The sequence below is a fragment of the Balaenoptera acutorostrata genome, chromosome 1 (assembly GCF_949987535.1).
Source record: "Balaenoptera acutorostrata chromosome 1, mBalAcu1.1, whole genome shotgun sequence".
NCBI lineage: Eukaryota > Metazoa > Chordata > Mammalia > Artiodactyla > Balaenopteridae > Balaenoptera > Balaenoptera acutorostrata.
Window position 1 is genome coordinate 171,441,327 of NC_080064.1, and position 18,567 is coordinate 171,459,893.

Sequence of the window (18,567 nt, forward strand, 5' to 3'; positions counted from 1 at the left end):
AGCCCATTTTATGAGGCCAGCATCACCCTGACACCAAAACCAGACTGAAGAACCTAGATGGAAATTAAACATCCTCAGCGAAATACTAGCAAACCAAATCCAACAATACATTAAAAGGATCATACACCATGATCAAATGGGATTTATCCTAGGAATGAAAGGATTTTTCAATATCTGCAAATCAATCAGTGTGATATACCACATTAACAAACTGAAGAATAAAAACCATATGATCATCTCAGTAGATGCAGAAAAAGCTTTTTGACAAAATTCAACATTCATTTATAATAAAACCTCTCCAGAAAATACGTTTAGAGGGAACATACCTCAACATAATAAGGGCCATATATGATAAGCCCACAGCTCACATCACAATCAACAGTGAAAAGCAGAAAGCATTTCTTCTAAGATCAGGAATAAGACAAGGATTCCCACTCTCACCACTTTTTTTGGGTGGGGGGAACAGAGAAAGGTTTATTGCAGGGCCATGCAAGGAAAATGGGGGACTGATCCCCCCAAAAACCCTAACTCCCTGAAAGGTTTCAGCAAAATATTTTTAAGGGCAAGCTGAGGGAGGGGCGAGGTTGGTTGTTGCAAACTTCTTGGTGCAGGAATCCTTTGTCCATGAAGATTAGGTCACAATGTTCCTGTAAACCTCCAACAAAACAAATGTTACTCTCTGTTCTGCAACTTTTTATCTCTATATGAATGGAAAAGTGTTATACTATTAAAGGTCAGAGCCTTGAGAATGGGCTATCCTGTATATTTCAGGATATAGGCAACATTCTTAACTTGAAGCAAAAGCCATAGAATACAAAGGTTAAAGTAAAAGAAACAGATTTTATATGGAGTCAGATTTGTTCTTCCCTATCACAGTATCAGACTCAAGGACACCACCAGCTATTCTCAAAACAGTATCTTCTGGCAGCTGCCACCTGCAACCTGATGGTCTCAAGGTCCCTCCTTGTAATTAAGCAATCATTTCAAGCCCCAGCCAATCATTGCTTAACAGGCACCCTTACTTCTTCTTCTTTTTTTTTTTTTTAATAAATTTATTTATTTATTTTGGCTACGTTGCTTTTTCTCTTTTTTTAACATTTTTATTGGTGTATAATTGCTTTACAATGGTGTGTTAGTTTCTGCTTTATAACAAAGTGAATCAGTTATACATATACATATATCCCCACATCTCTTCCCTCTTGCGTCTCCCTCCCTTCCTCCCACCCTCCCTAACCCACCCTTCTAGCTGGTCACAAAGCACTGAGCTGATCTCCCTGTGCTATGCGACTGCTTCCCACTAGCTATCTATTTTACATTTGGTAATGTATATATGTCCGTATATACACTACCACTCTCTCACTTTGTCCCAGCTTACCCTTCCCCCTCCCTGTGCCCTCAAGTCCACTCTCTAGTAGGTCTGCATCTTTATTCCCGTCTTGCCCCTAGGTTCTTCATGACCTTTTTTTTTTTTTTTTACATTCCATATATATGTGTTAGCATACGGTATTTGTTTTTCTCTTTCTGACTTACTTCACTCTGTATGACAGACTCTAGGTGCATCCACCTCACTACAAATAACTCAATTTCGTTTCTTTTTATGGCTGAGTAATATTCTATTGTATATATGTGCCACATCTTCTTTATCCATTCATCTGTCAATGGACTCTTATGTTGCTTCCAAGTCCTGGCTATTGTAAATAGAACTGCAATGAACATTGTGGTACATGACTCTTTTTGAATTATGGTTTTCTCAGGGTATATGCCCAGTAGTGGGATTGCTGGGTCATATGGTTTTTAGTTTTTTAAGGAACCTCCATACTGTTCTCCATACTGGTTGTATCAATTTACATTCCCACCAACAGTATATGAGCGTTCCCTTTTCTCCACACCCTCTCCAGCATTTATTGTTTGTAGATTTTTTGATGATGGCCACTCTGACTGGTGTGAGATGGTATTTGCAGCTCCACTTATTCTACACAGTCAACTTATTTAATTTTGACTCTCACCACTTTTATTCAACATAGTATTGGAAGTCCTAGCCACAGCAATCAGACAAGAAATAAAAGGAATCCAAATTGGAAAGGAAGAAGTAAAACTGTCATTGTTTGCAGATGACATGATACTATATGTAAAAAATCCCCAAGATGCCACCAAAAAAAAACAGTCATCAATGAATTCAGTAAAGTTCTAGAATACAAAATTAATATACAGAAATCTGCTGAATTTCTATACACTAACAATAAACTATCAGAAAGAGCAATTAATAAAATAATCCAATTTCCCATCGCATTGAAAAGAATAAAATACCTAGAAATAAATCTAACTAAGGAGGTAAAAGACCTATAATTGGACAGCTATAAAACACTAATGAAAGAAACTAAAGACGGCAGAACAAATGGAAAGATATCCCCTGTTCATGAATTGAAAGAATTAATATTGTTAAAATGTCCACAGTACCCCAGGTAATCTACAGATTCAATGCAATCCCTATGAAGATACCAATGGCATTTTTCACAGAACCAGAGAAAATAATTCTAAAATACGTTTGGAAACACAAAAGACCCTGAATAGCCAAAACAATGTTGAGAAGGAAGAACAGAGCTGAAGGTATCACACTCCCTGATTTCAAACCATACTACAAAGCTACAGTAGTCAAAACAATATGGTACTGGCACAAAAATGGACACATAGACCAATGGAACAGAATAGAGAGCCCAGAAATAAACCCATGCTTACATGGTCAATTAATCTATGACAAAGTAGGCAAGAACATACAATGGGGAAAAGACAGCCTCTTCAATGAATGGTGTTAGTAAACCTTGACAGCTACACGCAAAAGAGTCAAACTGGACTACTTCTTCACACCATAAACACAAATAAACTGAAAATGGATTAAAGAATTAAATGTAAGACCGGCAACTATAAAACTCCTAGAAGAAAACATAGCCAGTATGCTCTTTGACATTGGTCTTAGCAATATTTTTTTGATATATCTCCTCACAAGGGAAACAAAACAAAAATAAACAAGTGTGACTACATCAAACTAAAACGCTTTTACATAGTGAAGGAAACTATCAACAAAATGAAAAGGCAGCCCACTCAATGGGAGAAGATATTGGCAAACTATGTACCTGATAAGGGGTTACTATCCAAACGATATATCTGATAAGGGGTAAATATCCAAAGAACTCATGCAACTCAACATAAAAAAATAGGCTGATTAAAAACTGGGCAGAGGACCTGAATAGACATTTTTCCAAAGAACTCAAATAGATGGCCAATAGCCACATGATAAGATGCTCAGCAACACTAATCATCAGGAAAATGCACAATTAGATAGCACTTCACACCTGTCAGAATGGCTATCATCAAAATGACAACAAATAACAAGTGTTGGCAAAGATATGGAGAAAAGGCAACTCTAGAGCACTGTTGTTGGAAATGTAAATTAGTAAGCCATTAGGGAAAACAGTATGGAAGTTCCTCAAAAAATTAAAAGTAGAACTACCATAGGATCCAGCAATTTCACTTCTGGGTATTTTTCAGAGGAAAACAAAAACAGAAATTCAAAAGGATGTATGCACCCCTATGTTCATTGCAGCCTTATTTCCAATAGCCATGATATAGAAGCAACCTACATGTCCATCAACAGATGAATGGATTAAAGAGTATGTGATGTATGTGTGTATATACACATACATAAACAATGAAATATTACTCAGCCATACAAAGGAATAAAATCTTGCCATCTGCAACAATATGAATAGACTTAGAGGGTATTATGCTAACTAAAATAAGTCACACAGAGAAAGACAAATACCATATGATTTCACTTATGTGTGGAACCTGAAAAACAAAACAAAACAAAACAAATGAACAAACATAACAGAATAGAAACAGACTCATAGACACAGAGAACAAACAGGTGGTTGCCAGAGAGGAGGGGTTTGGAAGGATGAGTAAAACAGGTGAGATTAAGCACTACAAACTTCTAGTTACAAAATAAATAAGTCAAAAGGATGAAATGTACAGCATGGGGAATATAGTTAATAATATTGTAATAATTTTGCATGGTGACAGATATTACTAGACTTATTGTGGTGATCATTTTGTAATGTATAGAATTATCAAACCACTCTGTTGTGCACCTGGAACTAACATAGTATTGTGGGTCAATTACACTTCAATTAAAAAAAAAAAGAGAATGAATACTTCCTCGTGTATTATCTTCCTCTTTTATTGCTTACCAGTTCCTATTCTGTATCCACTTTGCAACTGGGCAGTTTTTCTTTTCTGTTTCTTTCAAAGGAAATTATTTATACATTGTACCAAAAATTTTGTTATATAAAATGTAAACATTTTCCCATCTTTTAATTTAGTTTGTAATATTGTATCATAAGGATGTTTTGTTTGAATGGAGTCAAATTTATCTTTTTTTTTTCCTTTATGACTCTCACTTTCCTCATCATGCTCAGAACTTTAATTAGCCCAAGGCCATAAAGATATTTTTCTATATTTTCTTCTAATACTTTTGTAGTCTAGAATCATATCTAGGTCTTTAAACCATCTTGAATTTACTTTTGTGAAGTATGATTCCATTCTTTTTTTCAAATATAAACAAGCAAATTTTTAACTTCTTTGAGCCTTGGTTTCCTTAGTTGTAAAATGAGGGTAATGTATTTACCTCACCAATGCTTTACTAAGATTAAAAGAGATTACATTTTTAAATTTCCTGGCACAGTCCTTGGCATATAAGAAATGTTTACTACACGTTACTTGTATCTGAAAATATATTTAACATACTTAATAAATTGTCATTATGTTAAATATATATGAGTAAGTTAATAATATATTTAAGAATTAATATAATATTTAACAAAAAGCAGGACAATCACTGTAGATCATGAAAACTACCACTGGAGAAATTCAGTTTTTATACAACAGCCAATAGGTTAGTCATATGTAGAAACCATGGCTACCAGACATTTTGACTGCTTCTAAAGTATGCGAGGTACAGAAGGGTTTTAATATTTATAGAGCATTTACAATATGGCAGGAACTGTTTTAAGCACTATATAGGTATTCTTTCAATGTCCCCTCAAAAATAACACTATTAGGTACTTTTATCTCCATTTTCAAATGGGGGAATTGAGGCATGAGAAATTAAGTAATTTTTGTGAGGTTACATAGTAAGTTAGCAGTAGAACCGAAGTATGGACCCAGGCAGATTGACTCAAAAGCTAGTGCTCTCGTCACAAGGCTAAGCTGCATCTATAATATCCCAAGAGATAGGTATTATTCCCCCAAACAAAAGAAGACTCCAAACTCAGGGAAGTAAAGTCATTTGTCCAAAGGTCAAAACCAACTTTAATGACCAAGTCTTTCGACTCCCAACACCAGTTCCAATTAGACGATCTCTGATGTTAAGCAATAAATGCCAAAATGCCTGTAGGCCAGGTACTCTGCTAGAAGCCAGGGATACAGAAATAAACAAAACACAGCTGCTGTCTGCAAGTATACACAATATATTATAAAGTTACAGGAGGAAGGAGCCTAAATCAATTGAGGACAAAATGGGGTGAGGCTGGTGAGAGAATACTTCTAAGAGGAAGTGATGTTTGAACTATTTAAATGAACCCAAACAGACAGAGAGAGGTGGCCTTGAGCATAGAGAAAAGTAGAAGGCATGTGAGAGAACACCCTCTATAAATCATCACTGGATGGTATATTAAATAATAATTCTCAACTTCTACAGAATATAATTTTCATAGGAAAGGGCTTCCTCTGGAATAGTGAAAACAAAACAAAAAAGATGTACACAGAAAACTGTAGTATTTCAGCCTAGATGAAAACTTTGACTCCATAAAAGCTCATTTGTAATTTGTCCTTAGTCGATCCTCAAACATTAATAATGGGATATAGTGGGCCCTTCTTCCAGTGTACTCATAATATTCTTCCTAACAGTCACATGATAAAACTTGATAAAAACTCACTTTACCTATAGTACAGCAGGGATATCCAAAATAAGGCAAAATTGAAAGAATTCCTCTCAAACTCAGTTTTGTTATGAATAGTGCTGGATTTGCAATTACAGAGTTATAGAAATGAACAGAGTTATAAAGGTTATCTACTTCAATTCTCTCATTTCAGATGAGACTGAAACCAAGAAAGATAAAATTATTTGTCCAAAATGACACGGCTATACACAGTTGGCAGAACCCACATATTCTGTCTTTAAGAAAGCTACAATGAAGGGACCTTTTAAAATCCATTTTATTTGAAGGTTAACATGTGATTTAGCATGGGGATAAAAAACTACTGTGCCCATTTAAAGACATGAGTTTCCATGTTGCCAAAGACTCCACATATAGAAGCATACTTACTTAGACAGTCTTTCAATGGTCTGCATGTGAACATTATTATGGGTTTGGGAAAGAACAGCTTCATGCTGAGCACATTTCAAACAAAGACCACCAACACGGTTAGAAATATTAGCAGCAAGAAGAGACTCTTTATGCTTTAGTCGCTCTTTAAGATCTTCACAATTTTTCTGAGATTCAACTAGGTCTTTCCTAAAAGGAAGGGAAAAAAGTTCCAGCAAATGTCCAGGTAAAAGTATACTACTTTTAAATGTATCATCATAGTAATAACTACTATCATTTACTGGTGCTTACCTTATTAGGTGCTTTACATACAGTACCTTATTAGTTCTTACCACAACGCTAAAATGTAGGTGTGATTATCCTAATTGACACTTTGAATAAAATGAGCCTTGAAAATATTAAATTTCAATTTGTTTTAAGATTTTAACAGATTAGTCTGCCTCTGATACTGGCTTTCTTTTCACAGGATCCTATCTCCACACAAAAAAATAAAACTCCAAACACAAATCCTAAATAGTTTCTCTTAATAAAGGGGTGGAGCAACATAACACAATATCCTTGAATTGAGGGAAATACCCTATTTCAAATGTTAACCCCTTAAAATTTGTAAAGGCAACCTTAAAAGATCACATAAAGAAAATGGATTTTACGCATGAGTAATTTATTACTGTTCATTTTTCTTCAGTAAAAAAAAAAAAAAAATTATCCATAGAGACACAGATGTAGAGAACAAATGTATGGACACCAAGGGGGGAAAGCAGTGGGTCGGGGAGCAGTGGTGGTGGTGGGATGAATTGGGAGATTGGCATTGACATATATACACTAACATGTATAAAATAGACAACTAATAAGAACCTGCTGTTTAAAAAAAATAAATAAAATTCAAAAAAAATTACCTAATCTACAAAGAACTGCTTCAAAAGAGAGTGGGCTACAGAAAGAAGTTAGATAGAACTTGCCAGACATGAGATTTCATAAGTAGCAGCTATTAGCTGGAAATATGCAACTTGGTAAAGAAAGGGCTGAGGAACTGTGTGTGTGTGTTCTTTGTTTGTTTGTTTTAATGGGATAGCTCTTGGATGAGGTTTTTCTCCAAGTTGACTTGTCAAGGATTAAAAGACCAGTATATGGGTTGTATTTTCCTCCCCCTCCCCAAAAAAGCTTTGGTAAAGTCAACTTGGGTAACTGAGCTTCCTTGCATACACATCCTTTTCATGTTGTATTTTTTAAAAACTTCCAAACTTAAAAAGGAAAAAGTTGTTCTTAAATTCTTAGACTGCTGAAGGCAGGCACTTTATCTCTGGCTCAGACTACTCTCTGCTGTTTCTATTAAATTCAGAGATTTATAGCCATCCTAATTTGTTCACTGTCACAAAGGAGAAGCCAATAATCAAGACACCTGGCTGTCACATACTACCTCGACTCTTGGGATTTAGGGGGCTTTGAGACAGCCTGGGAGAGGTGGAAAAGATCTACAGGAAATCTCAGGGTTAAAAAAAGCTAATCTAATGACACTCTGAAGAAGAAAAAAAGGAGCTGTTTATGTCCTATTCCCAAGATGATATCTACAACATAATAAGTTTTCTTTCTACGTATCATGTAGAAAAAGTCTGACTTTCAAAGGCTTAAAAAGAACTTTAGAAGTACATTCCAAAGTCAAAGAGTCTCCATTACTATTTCTGTCAGGTTCAAATTCAAAACACTCAAGTAGATTCAGTTACATGAAATGGCAAAAAGAAAATTAAAAAGAAATAGGTAACATAAAACCAGAGTTTATAAGAGCAGTGATTTTATTTCTTTCTTTAAGAAAATCTTCTTTAAATAATCTTAAATTATACTAAAAGAAAATGAAGAAACAGAAGGATGCAGGAAACAAAGTCTGGTCCATTGCAAAGTGACGTTTTAATGTAATTAAAGATTGCATAGTTGAATTGTGAATGAGACAAAATAAGTCACATTCCCATAAATATAATGACCTAGAAATATATCACTTTAAAAACTGAAGAACCAAAACACAATAGAAATCAAAATATAGCAAATCAAAAAACCGAAAATTAGACTACCTTTTAAAAGTTTAGGTTTCTTCATGAAAGCTCTAGTAAAGATCTCTAGAGAAATCCTCAACCTTACGAGGCATGAAAAGCATAAGAGTATGTTAAAATAAATGAATAATAACATTTGCAACAAAAGCCATGAGTCTGGTTCTTAGTATTACTCTAGTTATGTCTCTAGACAATGTACAGCCTGGAAGATGTTAAATTTTATTTCAAATTGTACTTATTAAAATAAAATTTAAAAATATTTTAAAGGTTATTTCATTTGCAAATATTTCATTACCACTATTTCAATTAACCTTTAATTTAAAAAAATTAATTCCCGTATCTTTTCCTACTCATAATATATAACAAAGCACTAATGGTTAATCTATAATATATAGGATTTATTGGGATTTTTGAAAACATATCAAAAAGTACATGAAAATTCATATATACTCAAATTCACTATGTATACAAATACTCAAACTATTATATTATTGTTGCAATTTAAAAATTAGACGAAGACTACCTACAGAGGAAAAAAATACTTGCTTGTAATTTGAAAATTAAAGTGCTTTATTTACACTATTTTATTTTAAAAACATAATTTCTATAAGAGCAGCTTCTGATTCTTTTTTCTACGGGAAAACACAAATATTTTACAACTGATGAAGGGATAAAATTTATAATTTAGCTCACAGTTCTTTGAAATGGGATTTGAAAAAGGACTTCAAAAATCCCCGTATCCTTTACCATTCTTAGCAAATTTCATATATTGCATATAAAATATCATCAAGTAATTCCTATATTGACTAAAAGTGGCATTTCAGCAAACATTCAAACATATTTTTAAGATCATTATCGTTTTGCCAATAACTTTAAATGGATGATAATACTTTACCTCAAAAACATCAATTGAGATTCCAGGATTTCACTCTTTTCCTCATAAGTAAGTTTTAGTCTCTCCTTTAGAAAAGAAAAAAAAAATGTATATTTCTCCATGTCCTGTGTTTTATAAGCAAATTTTAATTATTAATATTAAATTCATTTTTTCTTTTTACCCAAGAGGAAAATCATTGTGTCCCCTCTGGAATCACTTTCCCTAGTCCACCCCAAATACTCTATTTTTATTGAGCGGAAGCCTGCAAAGAACTACTGAGTCATAAAACGGTGATTACTAACAAAAATTTTTTTTCAAAATTGCATACATCAGTTCTTATTTTTAAAAAACTGTGACTCCAGGCAAAACCAATTATAACCTGTAAGGTCCATGAGGACAAGGATCAAATCTTCCTGGAATCTCCCATTGCGACTGCTGCATAGCTGACATACCAAAAAATATGTGCTGGATGAATGATAAAAAGGATGCTATAAATCACAGGATGACAGGCCAAAGTGATATACAATCTACAAGCCTCTGCTGATATGCAGTTTTTCTTTAATTCAACATATATTTATTGGGTTTCTAAGACGAATACACCACTAACCTCCAGGAGCTTTAAGAAGGAACAGAAAGACAGATGAACAATTACAACTATTTATAATTTACTCTAATGAAACTACAGAAGGTAAAATGAAATCTGAAAGGCAGGAACTTGTAATTCAGCTGAAGAGAAGTACAGAAGCCTTCACTGGAGGAGATGCAAAGACTTGAAGGATGATTTCCAATGGAGCAAAAGGAACAGAAGCTGGAGAAGGCATGCTATATATTTGGCCAATCAGTATCACTAGAATGTAGAATGCTAGGTGGAAGAGTGAATAGAGATGGGCTGATTAGGTAAGGTGGTCAGTGAGAAGAATAAAAATATGAAGACTTTTATTTAGTCTATACAACTAAACAAAAGTCTCTATGTAGTTGATGTATTAGATGGACATTGAAATCTTTTTATCAGTATTGAATCTTAAATTACTCTGAAGGGTGGAAAAAGGGGATCATCACAAATGAAGACATTGCAAATATATATCAACAGGTGGGAGATAAGTGCATGAACAAGAGAAATCAAGCAACAAAGATAGAAAAGATTTAGTACAAAGCAGTATAAAAGTAAAATTGACAGAATTTTTTTCTCTTAATTTAGTGTTAAATTTTATTTAATTTATTTATTTTTCTATAAATTTATTTATTTAATTTATTTATTTTTGGCTGCATTGGGTCTTTGCTGCTGCACACGGGCTTTCGCTAGTTGTGGTGAGCAGGGACTACTCTTCATTGAGGTGCGCAGGCTTCTCATTGCGGTGGCTTCTCTTGTTGCGGAGCATCGGCTCTAGGCACACAGGTTCAGTAGTTATGGCTCACAGGCTCTAGAGCGCAGGTTCAGTAACTGTGGTGCACGGGCTTAGTTGCTCCGCGGCATATGGGATCTTCCCCAAACAGGACTCGAACCCATGTCCCGTGCATTGGCAGGCGGATTCTTAACCATTGCGCCACCAGGAAAGTCCTAGTGTTAAATTTTATTTGTTTTATTTATTTTTTTTTATTAAAGTATAGTTGATTTACAATATTGTATATGTTTCAGGTCCACAGCCAAGTGATTTAATTATATACATTTTTTCAGATTACATTCCATTATAGGTTATTACAAGATATTGAATATAATTCCCTGTGCTATAAAGTAAATCCTTGTTGCCTATTTATTTTATGCATAGGAGTTTGCATCTGTTAATCCCATACTCCTAATTTGTCTCTCCTTCCCTCCCTCGGTAACCGTAAGTTTGTTTTCTATGTCTGTGAGTCTATTTCTGTTTTGTATATAGATTCATTTGTATTATTTTTTAGATTTCACATATAAGTGATATCATATAGTGTTTGTATTTGTCTGTCTGACTTACTTCACTAAGTATATATTCTCTAGGCCGATCCACATTGCTGCAAATGCAGTGTTTCATTCTTTTTATGGCAGAGTAATATTCCATTTTATATATGCATATATATATAAACATATCTTCTTAAGCCAATTGTCTGTTGATGGGCACTTGAGTTGTTTCCACGTCTTGGCTATTGTAAATAGTGCTGCTATGAACATTCGGGTGCATGTGTCTTCTCAAATATGAGGTTTCATTTTTTTCAGATAAATACCCAGGAGTGGGATTGCTGGATCATATGGTAGCTCTATTTTGAGTTTTTTAAGGAACTTCCATCCTGTTTCCCATAGCGGCTGCACCAGTTTACATTCCCTCCAACAGTGTATGAGGGTTCCCTTCTCGCCATACCCTCTCCAGCATTTATTATTTGTAGACTTTTTGATGATGGCTGTTCTGACCAGTGTGAGGTGGTAACTCATGGTGGTTTTGATTTGTATTTCTCTAACAATCTCTTTTCATGTGCCTGTTGGTCATCTGTATGTCTTCTTTGGAAAAATGTCTATTTAGGTCTTCTGCCCATTTTTTTATTGGGTTGTTTGTTTTTTTGATATTGAGTTATATGAGCTGTTTGTATTTTTGGATATTAACCCCTTGTTGGTCGCATCATTTGTAGATATTTTCTCCTTTTCCATAGGTTTTGTTGCTGGTTTCCTTTGCTGTGCAAAAGCTTTTAGGTCCCACTTGTTTATTTTTGCTTTTATTTCTTTTGCCTTGGGAGACTGACCTAAGAAAATATTGCTATGATTTATGTCAGAAAATGATTTGCCTATGTTCCCTTCTAGGATTTCTATCATGTCATGTAAAGTTGACAGAATTTTATAATTGAATAGGTGTGGGGGAGAAAAAGACATTAAAAATAACCCTGGGTTGCTGAATTGAGCAACCAGGTGAAAGCTGATGCTAAAGATTTTTCCAGACTGAGAAAAGGAGGTAAATGGAACCATTAAAATGTTCAACTAATTCAAAAGAAGGCAGAAAAAAAAGAAAAGGTGAAGAAATAGTAGATGGGAAAAAAAAGACATAGCGAGATAGTGGATTTAAACCCAAGTATATAAATAATCACATTTAAAGGACAGATATTGTCAGATTGGATAAAAAAAGCAAAACTCAACTATATGCTGTCCACAAGAAACCCATATTAAATATGAAAATACAACTATGTTAAAAGTAAAAGGATAGGGAAAAAATACCCTGCTAACACTACTTTCAAAAGAAAGTAGGAATCAGTCAAAATACAAAAAACCATGTGCTTTTCTCTATACCAGCATTGAGGAGTTAGAAAATGAAAAATTTTATATATGTATATTGTTTATGATAATATCATAACTAGTCTAGAAATTAATTCTAAAGAAAGATGTGTAAGACCTTTACTCAGAAATTATAAAAGATTATTGACAAAAATTAAAGATGACCTAAATAGAGTGATACATGATTTTAATATTTCACAATATATTACTGTAAAGATATCAATTCCTCCCCCCAACAAATGACCTATACCTTAAATGTAATCTCAATCAAAACCACTTAATGGCTTTTTGAAACTTGACAAATTAATTCTAAAATGTACTTGGAAATGCAAAAGGCAAGAAACAGTCAGGACATTCTTCAGGTCAAAGAACAATGTTGGAAGACTTGGTCTACCAGATGCAGGGTTATAAGAATCAAGACAGGATAGTAGTAGCACAACGAAGTAGTAGCACAGACACCAAGGAAATAAAACACAAAGCCCAGAAACAGACTCACACATATACACACACCTGATTTATAACAAAGGTGGCAGGCGAATGATTGTCTTTTCCATAGTGGTGCTGTGATATATAAATAACCCTATGGAAGAAGTAACCCCCTACACTTCACATCAGATACAAAAATAAATTCCACGTACACTGTAGTTCTAAATGTAAAAAGCAAGATTATAAAGTTTCTGAAAGATAATATTGAAGAATATCTTCATGACCTTGGGGGTAGGGAAACACTTTTTATGTAGGACACAAAAGGCACTAAAAAAATAAAGGGAAAACACTGATAAATTGGACCACATTAAAATTAAGAAATTCTAATCAAGAAAGAGAAAATGAAAACTCTCAAGAGAGTTCCAAGGCAAGCCATAAGAGTAGGAAAATATGTTTCAACAGATATAACCAACAAAGGGCTTGTATCCATAATATATTAAGAACTTCAAAAAAACATTGTCAGGTAATTCAAAACAATAAGTAGGATATTAGAACAGGCATCTCACAAAAGAGGACATCAAGTGGCCAATAAATATATGAGAAGATATTCAATCACATGAGTAATCAGAGAAATGAAAATGAAAATCACACTGAGACAGCACTACAAGCGCATCAGAAGAACAGAATTATCAAGTGTTGGCAAGGATATAGAGCAATGGTATCACTCATATGCTGCTGACAGAAGCGTAAACTGGTAAAAACCACCTTGGAAAAGTTTGCCCTTAACTCTCAAATAGAACATATATATACACTACTACCAACAGTGCCACTTCAAGGTACATACCCAACGTAAATGTGTACAATGCACACCAATAGACATATAAAAGAATGTTCATAGCAGCAATATTCACGATAGCCCCAAACTGAAAAAATACAAATGTCTTTCAACAATAGAATGGATACATAGATTGTGTTATAGTCATACAGTAGACCCATCAATGAAAATAAACAAACTTCTAACACATGCAACTACATGTATGAATCTATCAAATATAATGTTGAACAAAAAAGGCTAGACAAAAAAGAATATGTACTACGTGATTCAATTTATGTAATGTTTTAAAAACCAGGCAGAAATCAATTCGAGTGTTTGGGGATCATGCTTAGGCATCAATTTTCATAAAAGTCAAGATAGTGATTAGCTTTAAGAGAATGAGGGGGCAGTGACTGGGAGTGGGCATGAACAGGGCTTCTGGGACATGGTAATGTAAGACATTTTACAGGTGACAATTACATGCTTGTTCATTTGGAGATATATCATTAAGCTGTACATTTTTGTTTTGCATACTTTTCTGAATTTATGTTAAATTGTTTCATTAGAAAAATCAAAGGATGGTATGATCAACTAATGTACATATTACAGAATGCTGCTCCAAGGTTCAGGAAGATGAGGACTGATATGTGGAGGTTATTATCACCTTGAAAAGAAACAGTTTAGGGGAATATAGGTGGGGAGGAGCTCAAATAAAGTATGTTGAAGAGAGAATGGGAGGTGAAGAACAGAGGCATGAGTATAGACAACTGTTTGGAAAGACTTTGGTATGAAGGGGAGCAACTGGGTGATAGTTCAAAGGAAATGTAGGACGAAGAGAATATATTTTGTGTTTGTTTGCTTTAAGATGGGAGCTAGTAAAGCACATATTTGGCTGAAAATAACCCAGTCAAGAGGGATAAAAGATACAAGAACAAGAGGAGGTAAGTGTAAGAGTGAAATCCTTGAAAAAAGTGAGAAAGATTTGGAACATAAAGCACACAAATGCACACAGATGTGACCTTTGACACACACAGGATAAAAAAAATGAACCTATAATAGTTATAAATAGAACACTAAGAGAAGACATAAGAGGGAAAGTAATTCTAATGTGGGAAAAGGAGGAATGGAAGCATGTAATCAGGGAAGGTAGAATAGGAGGGGACATTTGAACTAAGTTTGGCAGGCTAGAAACATTTCAATATGTAGAGGATAAGAAGGAAACATTTTAGGTAGGGATGATTGCATAAACCAAAGTCAATTCTTCAAAGAGAAATGGAATTGGGATATAAGTTTATGAAGTAGCAAGTAGTGAGTGGTCTGCATGCTTATAGCCAATACTTGTGAGCGTGACAGAAGAGTGAGAAGTGAGTCTGGAAATGTAGTTTGAAGCAAATTGTAGATGGCTTGGGAGATTGGTCTTAATCCTATGGGTATTAAGTAGATATTATAGTTTATTCAGCTGGAAAAAACAATATAATTTAGTCTTTCAGATTTTTTTTTTAAAGAAAGGAACTCTTTCCTAAATAGTAGAATAAAGCTTGGATTAGGGAATGAGAAAGAGCAGGGAGATTTGGGCCAGAAAGAGCCTTTGGAAAACTATAACAACAACACCTGTAGATGATAATGACAGCAGAACTGTGATTCCTTCTATATTCCCTAGAACATTCCATTTTTGGTGTTGTTTTTACCCAGATCAGAGGATTTAAAAGTATCATTTGATCTTAAAATAGAATTATTTTAGACTCTTTGGGAAATTAGGACATTCAAAAGCATCTGTGTATATGGGGAGTTTAAAAAGCCACAAATATGCCCAGGGAAAATGCATGCTCAGAAAAGTCCTAAGAAGACCTGAAGCTTTCACTCAGGCTGATCTCTAGGCTCAGAGCAAGCCTGGCTGAATGGTGAAGACCAGCACAGCCAAACTGCAAAGACTTGGAGAGTTGGTTCTTGTATTTTGGGGGGGCTTTTTGGTGTTTTTCTTGTTGTTGTTTGTTTCAGCTCCTGGCAAAGAAATCTGTCAAACATCAGCTGACCATGAGCTAATGAAACAGAGACCTCAATGATCACACATGACAAGGAATAGTTTCTACAGAAATAGTTTGGAAAACTCTTAAAACAAAAGGACTACTACAGCCTTCAACAACAAAAAAGACAGCAAACCTTAAAAAAATGGGGTATATGATTTCCAGAGTTACCACAGTATAACACTTCAATGCTCAATTTTCAACAACCAGGCATACAAAGAAAGAGGAAAACATGGCTCACTCAATGAAACAGAATAAATTTACAGGAACCATGCTTATGAAACTATAGACATCAGACTTACTAGACCAAAACTTTAAAACAACTGTTTTAAATATGCTCAAAATGCTAAGAGAAAACATGGACAAAGAACTAAAGGAAGTCAGGAAAACAAACTGTAAAAGGGAACCAAACTAATTCTGGAGATGAAAACAACTAAAACGGAAATGAAAAATTCACTAAAGAGATTTTAGAGAATATATGGGCAGCAGAACAAAGAATCAGCAAATTTGAAGATAGGAACATTGAAATTATTGAGTCTGAGAAGCAGAAAGAAGAAAGAATGAAGAATTACCAAATGATCCAACAATTCCATTTCTGAGTATATACCCAAATGCCTTGAAAGTAGGGCCTCAAACAGATACCTGTGCATCAATGTTCATAGCAGCCTTACTCACAATAGCCAATAGGTTGAAACCCCCCCAAATCCATTAACAAATGAATGGATAAACAACACGTGGTATATACATACAATGGAATATTATTCACCCTTAAAAAGAAATGAAATTATGATACATGTTACAACATGGATGAAACTTGAAAACTCTATGCTAAATGAGACAAGCCAGATGAAAGGAGAAATATTATTTGATTCCACTTACGTGAAGTACCTAGAATAGGCAAACTCATAAAGACAGAAAGTAGAAGAGGTTACCAAGGGTTGCAGGGAGAAGCGAATGGGAGTTATTGTTTAATGGGTAGAGTTTTTGTTTGGAATGATGAAAAAGTTCTGGAAATGAATAGTGTTGATGTTGCACAACACTGTGAATGTACTTAGTGTAAATAAATTATACACTTAAATTTTTAAATGGTTAAAATAGCAAATTTTGTGTTATATATATCTACCACAATAAAAAAAGTACCAAAAAAATAGATGCCTAAGAGAAAAGTACCCAAATACTCACCAGTTCTAGTTTCCATTTTTCAGCCTCACTAGCAGATGCACCTTTGATAATATCTGCATTGCCATTGGAAAATGATCTCTTGGCAGCTTCATCCACCCTAGAATCTTCACCTGTTGTAATCCAAGAATTCTGTATGTTTCCCTAAAATAAAATGTGAAAGTACTTGCATTCAACCTTTAACTTTAAATCAATATACATACTTTACAAATGGAATACTGATTATTATCTGTGATGAAAGGAATAAGAAAAAGAACAGATGCTTCTAAATACAAATCAAGAATTATTTTACATTTTCAAGCTATTAGGGTCATATTCCAAACAAGTGTTACAAAGTCACATTCCTACAGGTACAGGCAATAACGTAAATGAGCAAAGAGGGCTGGATATCAGTATATTGAACAAATGAACTTATCTCTTACTTCTTTGAAGACACATACTCTCGAAACACATAAACCTCTCTTGGCTTGTTTTTCATTTTCCACATTTCATAAAGGCATGACTAATAATAATAATAATAATACATATGATGTTTATGTTTACTATGTGCCAGACACTGTTTTATGTCTTCCACATATATTAACACATTTAATCATTACAACAATCCTATGAGATAAGTTTCACTGTTATCTCCATTTTATAGATGGGGAAACTGAGTCACACAGAGTAACTGCTAAAAGGCACAGAGGTAGAAAGCAGCTAATAGGTGGCAGAGCTAGGATCTGAATCCTGGCATTCTAGCTCCAGAGTCCTAAACCACTATGCTCTTCTGCCTTTTCAGAAAATTATTTCTCTTCAATAAGAAAAACAGTGCATGGTGATAAGCAGAACTGACATGCAGCCTGCACGTCAAGGATTCAGAAAGTAATGGTAGGGACCATGACAGAGCAACCAAAGGAAGTAGTCACTACTCAGTTTCAGTCAATTGCTGCCATGTGTGAATACCAACTCACATTACCAAAAAATCTTTTGATTTTTAAAAAGATGAGGCAGATATCTGGCTCTTCAACTGAAACAGTGTTAAATATTGATTCACTTTTTCAAACAAACAAAACATGCCTACAGACTGAATTTGGTGAAGCCACTGTCAGTTTGCGAACTTTGGCACTCTTTCAACATTCAATGAAATAAGCAGCCCAAAGAACTGGGTGATTTATACGTGAATCAAGAACTAAAATACTTATATTAATTTATTCAACAAGTAATTATTGAACTCCTGCTAAGGGCCAAGGGGTACAGTAATATTAATAAGAGAGGACATGTCCCCAAACACAGAACTATACTGCAGTGTCATATCATGTTAGAATGTAGTAAACTGCATTCATCCAAAGTAGTATTCTGAGATTCTATTCCATATTCTTTGAGAAGTTCAGTTTAATGCAAACATTTGTGAAGTACCTACTATATTCAGGCACTGTGCTAAAAGCTTGGGGAGGGGGGTAAAAATGAGCAAGGCCAATATTATCCTCAAATATTATTTACAGGCTAATGAAGAAGAGAAACCCCTAAGCAGATAATTTCAATTTAACAAGGCAAGTGCTAGGCCACAGGTGTGCATGGGGGACTATGCCAGAACAGAAGAGGGATACTAAGAGC

At 34.4% G+C, this 18,567-nt stretch overlaps 1 protein-coding gene across 5 annotated transcripts in view; it reads right to left on the reverse strand.

The window, feature by feature from the left end:
- The window catches only part of SDCCAG8 (SHH signaling and ciliogenesis regulator SDCCAG8), a 261,877-nt gene that overhangs the window by 200,649 nt on the left and 42,661 nt on the right, over nt 1–18,567 (reverse strand). For all 5 annotated transcript variants that reach the window (XR_009008858.1, XM_007182438.3, XM_028166594.2 and 2 more), the window contains exons 6-8: nt 16,975–17,115; nt 9,321–9,385; nt 6,384–6,572 (exon numbers count right to left, since the gene is read on the reverse strand). Coding sequence is in view for 4 of the 5 variants with exons in the window: in XM_007182438.3 (XP_007182500.2) it covers nt 6,384–6,572; nt 9,321–9,385; nt 16,975–17,115 (395 nt within the window). In the remaining variant the exon portion in view is untranslated. The remainder of the gene's footprint in view (nt 1–6,383; nt 6,573–9,320; nt 9,386–16,974; nt 17,116–18,567) is intronic.